Source organism: Coloeus monedula (assembly GCF_965178545.1).
Source record: "Coloeus monedula genome assembly, chromosome: 20".
Classification (NCBI taxonomy): Eukaryota; Metazoa; Chordata; class Aves; order Passeriformes; family Corvidae; genus Coloeus; species Coloeus monedula.
This window is the reverse complement of record NC_138800.1, coordinates 6,024,441-6,037,979: the sequence shown is the minus strand read 5'-3', so window position 1 is coordinate 6,037,979 and position 13,539 is coordinate 6,024,441. Positions and strand designations below refer to the sequence as shown.

At 49.4% G+C, this 13,539-nt stretch overlaps 1 protein-coding gene across 1 annotated transcript in view; it reads right to left on the bottom strand.

Annotated features, from left to right (window-relative positions):
* The window catches only part of LRRC75A (leucine rich repeat containing 75A), a 58,553-nt gene that overhangs the window by 30,768 nt on the left and 14,246 nt on the right, over nucleotides 1-13,539 (bottom strand). The window contains exon 2 of the mRNA XM_082294796.1: nucleotides 4,845-4,973. Within this exon, the coding sequence (XP_082150922.1) occupies nucleotides 4,845-4,973 (129 nt within the window). The remainder of the gene's footprint in view (nucleotides 1-4,844; nucleotides 4,974-13,539) is intronic.

Sequence of the window (13,539 nt, the reverse complement as noted above, 5' to 3'; positions counted from 1 at the left end):
ACTGTTTTTTGCAGAGCAGAGAGCACAACATCAAATCTGCAAAGAACTCACTGCCCTCTGTGGGGTCTGAGCTTTCCAGCCTTTTTCCCTACTCCAGGACATCTCCACATATTGCAGATGTCCTTAATACCCACAAAGAGGGATTGTCACACTTGGAGCAAGACCAGCAAAACCAGAGCGAGCCATTAATACAGAATTAAGTTGAATCCTCATCATCCCCTTTGCTTTTATATCATATATTTGGGGGTTCAGAGGGGTTTTGGTCATACATCAGCTCCTTTTATGATGTTTCTTAAAGCAGAAAGCAAATAATACTCAGTGTTCTCGGAGCACTTTGGAATCTGAGAGCTGGGTGAGATTTTCCTTGCACACCTCAGAGGAAAAGGGAGAGGTAAAAATCTCACTGGGGTTGACAAGATCACCCTGTGCTGGAGCGTCCCTCAAACTGTCACCACTTCATACCCATCATTTCAGCTCATATTGATGAAAAACAAATTTGATGTCAGGAATGTGGAATGATAATTTGAATTCCAGCTCAAATAATAACACATGTGGCAGAGGAGCTGTATTATGGGTTTGGTTTGGGGATAAAGGCCCTGAGCTGGTGGTTGTGGTGCCCTGATTATCTTCATCCTGCACAAACTGAGGCTATTAATACAGTTTTAGCCACATGGCACAGCACAGAGGGATAGTAAATAAGAAGAAAAATGCTCATTTTAGCTCCGACAGAAATAACACATTTTCAAAATGCAGGGTATAAAAATCTCAGTATCATTTGTAAGTTAAGTCCTCATCCCACAGGGCTGAAGGAGGGTTAGAAATGGATTATTCAATCCAGGTCACAATACCCACTTTTCCTTTCCATGCTTTCTTGTTTTCATGGGTGACAATTCATGGCATCAAAGCCATCCTGAAAACTTGATCAATTTAGAGCTCAGGCAGGAAAAGACATCAGAGCCAGGGATGTGGCCACACAAAAATTGCTCAAATAACACAGGAAAACAGATCTTCCATCCACCCAGGGCAAAATCCACTTTGCTTCCACTCTCCAGCTGCTTAAAAGAGCTTTTAAAAACTCTCCCTGTCCCCCTGTATCTTGAATTTCAGTGGGGAAGGTGAGGATGATGTTCCCTGTTGCACACAGCTTCCAAGCTGAGCTATTTACCCAAAGCCACCCTCCTGTGTTAAAACAGGATCACATCTTCCACCTGATGTCCTGGAGGAGCTGCTGCCCAAGAGGTGCAGGCACCAGGAGGAGAATGGCCAGGCCAAGCTGGATTTTGGGATGGGGCTTTGCTAAGCTGCTGTGCCAGCCTTTCCCTGGCAGGAAAGCCTTCCTTGGCAGAAAGCAGCAGGATGGGGATCAGCAAAGCCAAAATCTCACTCTGGGCAGCCTTCAGGGCTTGGAGGAGCTTCCAGGTACATCCTAGGGGATGCAGTGAAACAGCACAAGGTCACAAGCCCCAAACCAGCCTTGCCCAAGGCTCCCCATTCCCCCAGAGCTTATCCCAAATCCAACGAGTCCTCACGCTGGAGGGAAGCCTGACTCACTCGCTATCACAGCCATCAGTCATCCACACACGTGGCTTTGCTCTGTGGAAAAAAGGGAATTGCTTTAATTTTCCAAGAGTTCAAGGCCAGATATCCCTTCTGGCACAGAGAGCTGTGAATTTTTCACGGGGGCCCTTCGCTTCTTACGCAGTTTGTGTTTTCAGCTCCTTCCTGCTTGAAACCGGAGAAGCTGCAGGAGATTTGGGGTGCCCTGGCTGCTCCATCCCACACCACGTGGCTCTGCCACGTATTTTGTCCCCTTTTCCTGGCCATGGGGACAGGCAGACGTCATCCTGAGGGCTGAGGGCACCAGCAGCACCCACTGATTCCTTACCCTGGCACTGGGTTTTGGGAAGTGGCTTTGGAGCTGAGCTGCTCTCTAAGGAACCTTTTCCATGAGGCTGGCACTGAAGAGAGGCAGGAGGATAAAAGACTGGGCATGGGAGAGAAAACACCTGTTCAGATGTCTTTGATCACCCCCTTTCCTTGCTGGAAAACTTCCTGCACAATCTGAGTTTCCTGAACAGCAAATCTGCCCCTCGCGAGGCCTCAGGAGGCCAAAGGTTGACAAGAGTTGCACTCAAGCACCAAGGTTTGCTTGAACTGCATCACACACATTCATAAGCAGGGATGGGACCAAATCCAACCCCTGATTTCCAATGATCTGGGAAAGAGCTTTTCCTTGGCTCCTTTTGCACCCCAGCACTTGGGCCAGGCTGGGATCTCAGCAGGGCCTGGGAGACGCAATCCAGCCATACACCACCAAACAAAACTCATCCCCAATGATTTCCACATCCCAAATTCCTCCTTCACAGCACTCCAGCCCCCTCCAGCACAAGTTACAGTTCTTGCCTTGCTGCTGGTTTGGATTTGCTGGCTGGAATAAGCATCCCCTGAATGCCCCAGCCACACTGGAGAGCCCAGGCCAACTCTTTCCTGGCCATACAGATCAGGCCGTGTTTATCCAGGGCTCGGAAAAACGATTCAATTTTTATTTTAGCTCAGAGGAGAGACCAAGGGGTCACCTTTAAGCTGAGGGTGGTATAAATAGAAGCTGAGTGAAAAAAGCAATGTACAGAGAGTCAGGAAAGCCTCTCCAGGAGGGAGGAGGGAAGACTCAATAACCCTGAGCAGGGACATATTTAAAAGAGAAGGTTAACAGGGACCAGGGTCCAGGTCAGGCCCATCCACCTCTGGATGGATAAGGACAAGCTCCCAGCTGCCTCAGCCTATGTATTTATGTATATTTGTGCCACAGGATGCAGAGCAAAAGCCAACATTTCTGCAGCACTCCTGGCCCTGAGCATTCTCCTGTTCTCACACATCGTGCCAAGGCTCTGTCAAAGTGAAATAGGTCTGGGGGAAGAGAGGGCTGGAAACTGGAAAATAACACTGGTGACTAAAACCTGCAAGTTTCTGGGGACTTAGAGAACATCAGTATCTCAGGAAACCACCACGAAACACTGGGATGAAATTAATTTTCACTCAGCTGCCAAAAAAAAGAAGGGTTTAAAGCACAGCCGGTGGCACCCAAACCTGAGCAAGGCAAAGCCACCAATGAGGAGCTGCAGCACAACCCTGCTGCTGCTGCTGGAGTTGTTCTCTGTCACCTGCACAATCCTGCTTCCCTCTCCAAGGCAACACCCATCCATCCATCCATCCATCCATCCATCCATCCATCCATCCATGCCTGGTGTGGTGCTTTGAGCTGTACAAAGGATGGGGAGAGCACCAAGGGCATCCAAAAATCATCTCATGCGGAGTAAGAGCCTCAGTGCTGCACAGGCTGATTTATTTGGGGTTTTGCCACCACAGAATCCCAGAATGGTCAGGCTGGAAGGCCCAAATTTCCTGCTCCAGCAGGGTCATCCCACAGCACATGGCTCAGGATTGTGTCCAGACAGCTCTGGGGTATCTCCAGGGAAAGGAAGCTCCACACCCTCCCTGGTCTCTGTTCCAGCTCTCACCTGCCCAGGGAAGAAATTCTTCCTCAATTTCAGGTGGAGCTTCCTGGGCATCAGTTCCTGCCCATCCCTCTTGTCCCATTGCTGTGTCCCTGCAGACAGGGACAGGCAGGGATGAGGTCCCCTCTCAGCATCTCCTCTCCAGGCTGAAGAGCCCCAGCTCCCTCAGCCTTTCCTTGTCAGAGATGCTCAAGGCCCTTCACCCTCTGTGTCCCCCCCACTCTGGCCCCACTCCAGGAGCCCTTCTTGTCCTGAGGAGCCCAGAACTGTCACCAGATGTGCCTGCCAGGGCTGAGCAGAAGAATAAGGACTTTGCATCTCTCTGCTTACCCTGGCTCTGCCTCCTCCACAGCCTTTGGTGGCAAAAGAAACCTGCAGGGGGACAAGGGAGAGACAGAGCTTGGCAGTGGAGCAGCTCCACGCTCAGGAGTGGCCTCGGGGTGTTTTTATAGGGAATACAGAGCTCTCCTTGGCCATGGCTCACCCTCAGAAGGAGAAACCAGCTTAGTCACAGTGCTCTGGCAAAGGGCAACCTCAGCAGGGGAATGGGGCCTCTCCGCCTGGAAACACGCCCGGCACGAGAGGTTTCTCCACTTTCCCAGCTCATGGGGGAGGAGAAAGGAAAAGATCTTACTCTCCACAGGGAATGGGATCTATGGCTATCCCTGCACAGCACAGGGGTGTGTCTCCATCTTGATGTCACACTGTAGGACATGGGACAGCCATCCTTGGTGTCTGGAGATGAGATGTGGGTCCCTGGTGTCCCCTGCACGCTGCTGCAGCAACTCCACCCTTCCCACCACATTTTACTGAGTGCACAGAGTTTTATGAAGCCCTTCAGAGTCAGACTCACACCACAGCCCAGGAAGACACACAGCCCGAGCAGCACCTTTGGGGCTTTGCCTCGTGACATGAAAGAAATCTGTCAATGCTTCCAAAAAACAGCAATTTCCTTCTTTTTTAAACACTGGTGGAGGCTATAACTGAGTAAAACATCCACAAGAAGCAGCAGTGAATGACTCCATCCCTTCAGACACTCTCACAGGAAATTAAAGACCTGATATGAGCAGCAAATACAGGAGAGTGATGCCTGCAGGTCCAGGCATCCACCCATGGATGATCCCTTGCCAGGAAGAGCTTAAAAATGCCACACACAAACCAAAAGGAGTACCAATATTAGCAAATATCACTTGTTCAGCTGCAAAATCCTCTTGGTCCAAACCCACCAAAAGCTGGGAGGATTTTTGCCTGGCACTCAAGGAGAAGCTCCACATTCCCAGTTTCCCAAGCCAGCTCAATCCCAGAGCGTGAGGAGACCGTGGCACCTACTGGTTTGGGGCAGTGGATGTATCTTGCCAGGCTGATGATCAGGTCGTGAGTGATGGGATCCACCAGGTTTCGGAAGCTGGCGTATCGATAGAGGACATCATCCAGAGAGGTCGACTCCATCCCTAAATCCTGCAGGGAACAGGACAAAGGAGCAAGGTTAGCTGGGATGTAAAAGCCAGCAGATCTTAAAATCAGCTCTCACTGGTGGAGGAGCCAAGGGGAAAAACGATCCCCAGCAGCTCCCACTAAAAATGGTGTTGGAGAGTTTTTGTTTTTCCCTCAGTTTTGGTGATAGAGAGAAGGAAGGGACACCTTGGGTCACCTTGAGGGAAGCTGCACTCCTGGCCTTCAGTTGCCCAGCAAAGAGGCTTCAGGGCTGCAGGATCACCCTCATCAACCCACTGAGTTCACAACACCCTTGCAACAGGATAAAATCCAAGATGACCCCCGGGAACACCACACAAAACTGCAACTGGAGAGTAAGTGCAGCATGGATGTGCTCTGGGGCACAGGGAGGGAAGAACGAGCCTAAAACTGCAGCAGGAGGATGGATTGGAGTGGGGGGAAAAGCCAATTGCTGGATTAGACTGACTGGGAAGGGGTGGAAGCTCTGCCAGTGGGGACTGGACAAGGTGGTGTCAGGAGCAGTTCAGATGGAGCTGATCCTGCCCTAGGGATGGGCCAGACCTCCCGAGGTCCCCTCCAAAGCTGCTTTCTATGCTTTGTAATTCTTAGACATAATAATTTGAGGGATTTTGGCAGCAAACTCATCACTGTATGAATAGAGAGGGGAAGGATTATATCCAGTGTATTCCTTTTACCTCAAATAAATCCAAATTTGTGTCTAGAATACCCAAATACTCTTTTTCTTTCTTTTTGAACTCTTTTTACTTCCCATGGAGCTGGTGGCACCCGGCTCAAAGATTTTCCTCATGGCAAACACAAGCCAATAAATAAATTAAATCAATTGCAATAAATTAAAGCTTGTGCTGAGCTCAGAGATGCTCCAGCCCCAAAAAACCCACGGGAAAGCGCATTGCTTGTAGGTGTTGATGCTTTGTGATTTCAGACAGGCTGAAAACAAACATCTACACTTAAAAAAATTCCATTGTGCCTTCTGACACAGCAGCCCGAGGGATCTCACATTACAGCAATTACAGCTCAGGCCACAAACGAGGTGACAAGTGTTTATCCCACTGGTTTCCTTGGTATTTTTAGGATCAGCCCCGCAGCACTGCCTGAGTTAACCCCAACTCTTTGACTGCAAACTGGTTTTTTAGTCAAAAAAGAGCCGAGGCAGTTAAAAACCACACATTTGTGAGGCTGCTCTGCCTTGGGAGCACCAAAAAAGCCTCAGAATGACAAATCCAAGCGGCCCAAAACCCAACCCAGCCACTGAGTTGCCCAGTTGGAAAAATCAAGTGGCCAGATGGATTTATGGCCTCTGCCAAGCTGTACTTCAAAAAGAAAATGAATTAATCTCAGCGTGGAGAGAGCTTGGGCTCCTTTGCAAGAAAGTAAGAAATAGAAATTGGGCAGGGAAGTGCCCGAAGGAAACTCCTACTCTTCCAAACAGCAGCGTGGATGTCACCTTCCCAGTTTGGTAAAGCTCAGCTTTAGGATTAAGCAAACATCAGATAAAAGCTGGATTTGGTGCATGGTCATTATGGCAAACACCAGGCACTACCGAAGGGCCAGGCTGGGGATTTGGGACAACTAATCCCGCTCACACTGGGACCTCTCAGGATTGAACCAGGCTCAGCATCTCACCCCTTCTCTGCAAGCATCTCAAAACTCTTCACCATCTTCTCCTCAGCTAAAATTAAAACGTCCAGCTCATAAATCAGAGAATTTCTCCTCCTCTCTCCTGGGAGAACATTACGTTTTTCACATGGCGCCTTCCTTCCTCCCTGCTGGTCCCACATTTTTTATGCACAGATGCCTTTCTCAGCTGCTCCCCCAACCTCTCTGCCACACCAGCATTGTCTCTTTTCCACCACATGCAATATTTTAAAGCCTCTCAAGGCTGAAACTTGTTCGAGGCCAAGTGATGAGCTCATCTGCAATTTAATAACTTAACACCAGTTCATGCTGTCAGCAGCAAATCACCAATCACTGGCTTTGCAGAAAACGCCCAGCATCTGGCTCCAGTCACTTTTTTTCAGCACATTCCCTTTTCCCAGGGGGTTTTACCTGGACAGCAAGTGCAGATTGCAAATAAATAAGGGTTTAAAGTGATAGGATTTATGAGCCAGGCATGGCTGTCTCAGGATAGATCAGAGGGGTGTTCAGGAGTGGATCCAAACCCCTGCACTCTGCTGGGGTGTTTTGTCCACGTGTGACAGGAAAATGGGAATGTCTCTGCAGGTGGTGACAGGAAAAAGGGGAATTTTCAAACAGGAATCACCCATAACTTCTCTGCAGTTTATCCCACTTGTTTCCAGCTTTAGGAAGCTGGAAGCCAAACCATTCATCCATCCTTATCCACTGCAGGGAGAGCTTCCTGCCACCAACCAGCTGAGCTCCCACAGGAGGAGTCTTCGGTAAATCAAGCAGTGTAAAGCTATTAGATTAAAAAAAACCAAAAAACAAAAAACAAAAACCCACAAAAAAATCCAACCACCTACCCCACCCTGAATTTGAACTTTATATCAAAAAATCCAGCACAAAAATGTAAAGTCTTCCTCCAGCAGCCAACAACAGAAATTCCCCAGCCACAGCCATGAGAGGTGTAAGAAAACCCAACTATTCTTGAAAAGAAAACCCCAAGCCAAGTGAGAGGCAGGGTCAGCCCTGCTACTCTGCAGAAGGGATGCTGTGCCCCAACCTGTTGTTTGCAGCACAACCACCAAAACAGCCCTTTTCCCCCAAAATTCAGAGCTCACCATCCACTCTCCAACAGATCCAGACCAACACCACCCAAGCAAAACATCTGGAAGCTGCACCCCCAGCTTACATTTCCCTCATGTCAGGTAAAACAACTTTTATTCCTTTCTGCTGTCAAAAACTGCAGCTCCCAGGCTTTGGAAGCTCCAAGTTGTGTTTCCATGAGACCAACATCCCCCAAGCCACACAGAGCCATAACCAACCCCAGCCAAGCCCATTTTTGCTTATTAAACCATTTATCACTGCAAATGGAGCTGTAATTAGGGGAAAATGCAGCAGGTCCATGTGAGGAGTCATTGAGAAAGCAGCCTCTGCTGTTGTTGTTTTCACCAACACGGAGTTATTGCTGCCCAAATGAGGTTCCTGTGCAAAACACCTCATCACAGCTGCTCCCAAATATCCCAAGAGCTGCTGTTTTGGCCAGCACCTCTTCTCCAACTCCTTTATCTCCACTAAATTCAGGGCAGCATCCTGAATTTCCAAGCAGGGAGGTCGGTGTTGTAAACAAGGGAAGGATTAACGCAGTGTTGCATCCATCACCTGCTCCAAGTTATGTGGGAAAAATGATTCCATGAGGTGAGATCAGTGTAGGGAGGGAGGAGGTCAGCTCGGAGAGAGGGGTGGGATGTGACTCAACCCCACTCAATCCCATTTTTCTGGATGGAGGACACATCCTTCTGCTCGACCCTTTATGAGGAAAAGTCTCACCACTTCCTTCTACTCTTCCCCAAAAAGATTTTTGAGGCAGGAATCAATTTCTGGTTGAGAGAAGAGCAAAGCACCCCAAAGGTAATGATGTTCCAACACATTTTGGGAAAAAGCAGCCCTCAGCCACACAAAGATGCCCGAATTTGCACCTTTGAGGAGGGCAGGCAGCATTTGGGAGCTCAGCTGCAACTGGGCAGCTGTGATGGGACCAGCATATCTGGATGGAGCATCACAAAACCACCCTGGGAGCCTCCACACAAACCAGCAACCGCTTCTGGTGTCCAACCCACCAGGCTGGAGTAAAACCAGAGTTTAAATATGTGGGGTATTTTCTGTTTCACAGAGTTAAGATTGGTTTGGGAGCCACAAATTGCTCATTCCAGCCCTGAGCAAGTGTGCAGTGAGAGCAGGGAGTCGATGCTTCAGGGAAGGAGCACACACTTCCCTGGCAGACTGACTCAAATAATAAATGGTGGCAGCTTGAACTCCCTCCAGGAGGCTGGAATTGGAGGGACTTGGAGAGCTGGATTAATGGGCAGAGATGTGACGCCGCCATGCAGATAATAAACAACCAAGGAGAATTGCAGAAAAATGCTCTTTTATTTCACGCTGCCAGGCAAAGGCAGGGACTCCAACTGGAGTTTGGCCAGACCACAGTTAAAACTTCTTCAACAGAGTGGATGTAGCCTCAGCTTTCCTGGTTTACAGAGCCAGTGGGATCCCAGGAAAAGCCTGGAAATGCTGTTTGGGTAAGGTGACTCCAGGATTTGCTGTGAATAACTCAAACAATTCCTATCCACCACTGCCTTTAACACAACTCTTTGCATTGAGCTCACCAAATATGATCCACTCATCCCTCCTCAAGCAACAGGAGCTGCCCACATCCTGGTTTTCCATCCAAGCCAGGGGCTGTGGCTCCAGCTGGGGCTCCAGCCCCAAGCCAGGATCCTGCTGGCCACACAGAGCCTGCACCAGATGGCTCCTGGTGGGACTTGTCACTTCCTCCTGCTGCTCCCAGACAGATGGGTGACAGCCCAGCCCGCCAGCAGGCTCTGCCCAGAGGCACCAGAGTCTCCTTAGAACCCTCCCAAGGAGAGTGATCCCACCAAGTTTTCCTCCTGCAAAGGGAAGAGGCAGAAAAAGCTACAGGTCTAAGGAGGGTTTGAGCAAAGCACAACTGAGGGGTCACTCTTGCATCCCTTCAGTTCCCAGGAGCCAGTTCCACCCAGAGCCCCCCACATTCCCTGGCTAAAACCCAAAGAAAACGGTTCATGCATCGCCCCTGCACGACACCCACCCCGTTAACTCCAGCCTCCCATTCACAGCTCTGCAGTGAAGCATTAAAAGAAAATATAACCAATTGAAGCAAATCTCCATTTCCATCCTCCTGTGTCTGCCCAAAGAACTTCCTAGAGCATCCCAGATGCTGCCTGGAGTATCCAAACCACAGCTCAGGAGCAGAACTTCAAATTTATCATCCCTTTTGCCCTGTGACCTGTAGCTCTCAGGGCTGCAGAGAGAACTCCTGCCCCAGCACGGGGCTGATTCCCAGGATCAGTCCCAGCCTCGACCACACTGTGCTGCCAGCTCCCAACTGCAAAAAAAAAAAACCAACTTATTTTCACTTGCAAAAGCCTTCTAGATCTCTGCTGGAAAATGGACTTGGAGGACAGGCTGCCTATTATCTCCTGTCAGGGAAGGAGCCAGAGCTGTCACCTAAGCTCAGTCTACTGTCATTCATATGATGATAGTGATTCATCCTACCCTAAGATAGCTGGGCTGACTCAGTCCCTGGATGAGGTTGTCTCTCTCAGTTACCTGCCAAGAAAAGCCCCTCCAATTAGCTGATCCTAGACATTCAATGTTGAGGCAACTGGAGCAGGAGAATCCCACTCATGCTGCTCTCACCTTTGTTTTCCAGCACAGCAAGCGCAGAGCTCTGCGTGGTTTCTGTGCCCGCTCTCCCAGCCAAAACCAGCCCCATCTGTTGTGCAGCTGATCACCCATCAATATCAGTCACATTTTTATGATTTGCTTCAGGCCCCCATGGTTTTTTTGGAGGTAACCCAGGGCTCAGACAATTCTTGTCCTTGGAAGGTGACAGGAGATGCCCGATGGCCACTAAAGACTTTTATTTGCGCATGCAGCTCTTGTGCTCACAAGCAGTAAACACACACAGATCTCTGAAATAAGTATTTACAGGAACAAAAGAGAGAAGCAGAACTGGGGTCCTTGCAGGAAAGGGGAAGAGATTCCCAAGCAGAGGATGGCACTGTCAGACGGGGAGGAATCAATCGCCCTCATAATTTCCACTGCCTGTGAGAGACCGCCTCGGTGTCTGGGCTTGCAGCAAGTGAACGGCTCCTGGTACAAGAGCAGCATTCCAATCACACAATTCCCTGCTTGGAATCCCAGACCAGGCTCCCCACACCCACTCCAGCTGATGGGAGCTGTTGGATCAACACTGAGCCCACAAGCACTTGGTGCAATCTGCACCTCATCCCCACCTGCACCTACAGCATTCCACGAGCCAGACACCCCTTTTCTGCTGGGAAGAGTCCAAAAACCCTCCCTCGGATGGCCCAGCCTCAGCAATGAATCAAACAGGCAGCAAGGCTGGTGCTGCCAGTCCATCCTCCCACCCCTCTGTCCTCCCCCGGGTGACTCCGTGTGCCAGCCACTCTCGTTAAGCCGTGGGAAAGGGGCACGAGTCTCACGGGTAATTCGGGTTCTGGAAGTTCAGGGAACTGGAAGGGAAGAAGGAAGAGGCAGGGGAAGGAGCAGGATTTGGCTGTGGAAAGCCCTGCATGGCAGCAGAACAGATGCTCTGAGCTGGGCCAGATGGTCCCCAGCTGCTGTCAGGCAGCCTCTGCCTGGGACAGCAAGAGGACATGGGATCCTCCCAGAGCTGAGGTCTGGCTGATGGGATGGAGGATGCAGGAAAGATCAGCCTCACCTGGCTCTGGTCTAACAGAGCAAATGAGAGACTGGGAGTCCTCACTTCTCACTCCTCCCTGCTCTAACCCAGCCACCTTCTCCAAATCACTCTCCCTTCACAATTAACACAACACTGCATGAGCTGCCAGGCTCTGCTTAGGAGGGAATCAGGATTTGTTGTCCTGGCCCAGCAGCTGTGACCACAAGAGACTTCAGGAGGAGGCCAGCGTGCGTCTCCTGATGTACAAAGGGTGAAAAGCCCTCTCTGAGCCCATCCTGATCTGCTGCTCCCAGGAGCAGGCAATCCCAGAACAGCCAAGTGAAACAACACATTTGCTTTTTTAACCACTCAAAAACGCTGCTTTTGATGGCCCCCCTTTGCCCTCCTGAGCCAGCAGAGCTGTTGCAATCCAACGATGGAGAAAGAAACTTGATAATTTCAGGGGATTGATAGGTGCAGCCAAAAATTCTGAGGTGGGGATTGCCCACACTTATCGGGGGGGGCTGTTTTGAGGCACAGCTCTGCCCAGCCCTGGGAAACATTCCCACACCATCCCAAGGCACTGAAATTCCCAGAGAACCTGCAGCATCAATAATGATGTTCCTGTCTCACCTGGAAGCCTCCTGGCACGCCCACAGCAGCCAGAAGAAATCAATCCATTCCTGCACACACAATGAGAGGCTGCAACCCAAGAACTGCTGTCCAAAACCTGCTTCCGTTTCCAAGCCCTGAGCTGATTATTATTGTATTAGCCACGAAGAGATGCATTGTTAACACTCAATGGATGCTAAACTTTGCTTGAAAGGGATGGAATTTCAGGGTGGGAGACTGGAGGAATGCTTTGGGATCCTTTAATAGGTGCTGGAATAAAACCTCAGATATTTCTGATACGGAAAATGAGCATCAGTGATTCCTCATCACAGCCCTCTGCCAGAGTTATTCAAGGGAAGTAATTGAAGGCATCTATGAGAGGCACAAATATTCAATTAACTCTCCAAGCTGGCTGCTGTGGAATAATGTGAGCATGACAAAAAGATAATTTAAGTGAACAAATTGCAGCTGACTCCCACAAAATTATGCCAAGCCTTTTTTTTTTTCTTTTTTTCTTTCTTTGGGCCATTTACACCATTGCAGGAGCAGAGGGAAAAAATGGGTTTGGATCAATAGCAATACCTGGATATATCAAAATCCAGGTATATCCCTGTTTTTTCACCAGCAAAAATAGTGGAATTACTCCTTACAGCTGCCTTGCTTCACTCAGCACAGGAATCTGGCTGAGTATGACAGCAGGAATTAAGAGATTTTGCAAGGTAAAAACGTAGAGGGAACAAGTTACAGAGAGATTTTAGCTCAAAGCAAAAGAGGAGGAAGTAGGGCTGAACTAAACATTGAAATAAAAGCTCCCTGACCCTTTTTTGCATTAAAATTTATCCTCAGGAACAGCCTATTCCATGAAACCACTTTGTACCTTCCCAACGGTTAAAAGGGAATTCCAGCAAAGGAGAAAAACCAACCCAATCCCACAGCACCAAACTCGTTTTCTGAATTAAGACAAAGCAACAGGAGTGGAATAAAAATAAAGGTTTCCCCAAGGAAGCCAGCATCACTCAAGTAATTAACATGGACAACATGAATTTCAATTCTTTCATTTGCAAATCCAGCATCTCCAGTTAATCTCGAGCATGGACAAAGTCCATTAATGAAGCAGATTCCTGTAATGGGATTCAAAGCAATGGCAAATCAATGCAGAAAAAAACTTGTGTGATTAAATAATCCACACTTTGCATAATAACACCAGTGCTGTGTGATGCTGCCTGGTTATGTGGAGACAAATCCCAGAGCAGCCCCTCCTGAGCAATCCCAGCAGAAATACCCAGCAAGAAAATCAGACTGAGGTGGGAAAACCACCCTGCTCAGGGGCTCTGGGGTGAAATCCATGAGCCAAGGGAAAATCTTCCTCACACTCCATGGAACCTCTCCTGGGCAGCCCCACAAACAGCTGGGAGTTCCCCAAGTAGCTGTTCAAAGAGTGAGGGGAGGTGATCTCCCTCAAAATCCTTTCTCAACCCCTCTGGTCTCACCCTGGGTGCCTGGCAGGGCCCTCCTCTCCAGGAGGTGCCAGTCCTGGAATTCAGCAGCCCCTGGCAGGACCTCTCCTGTGCC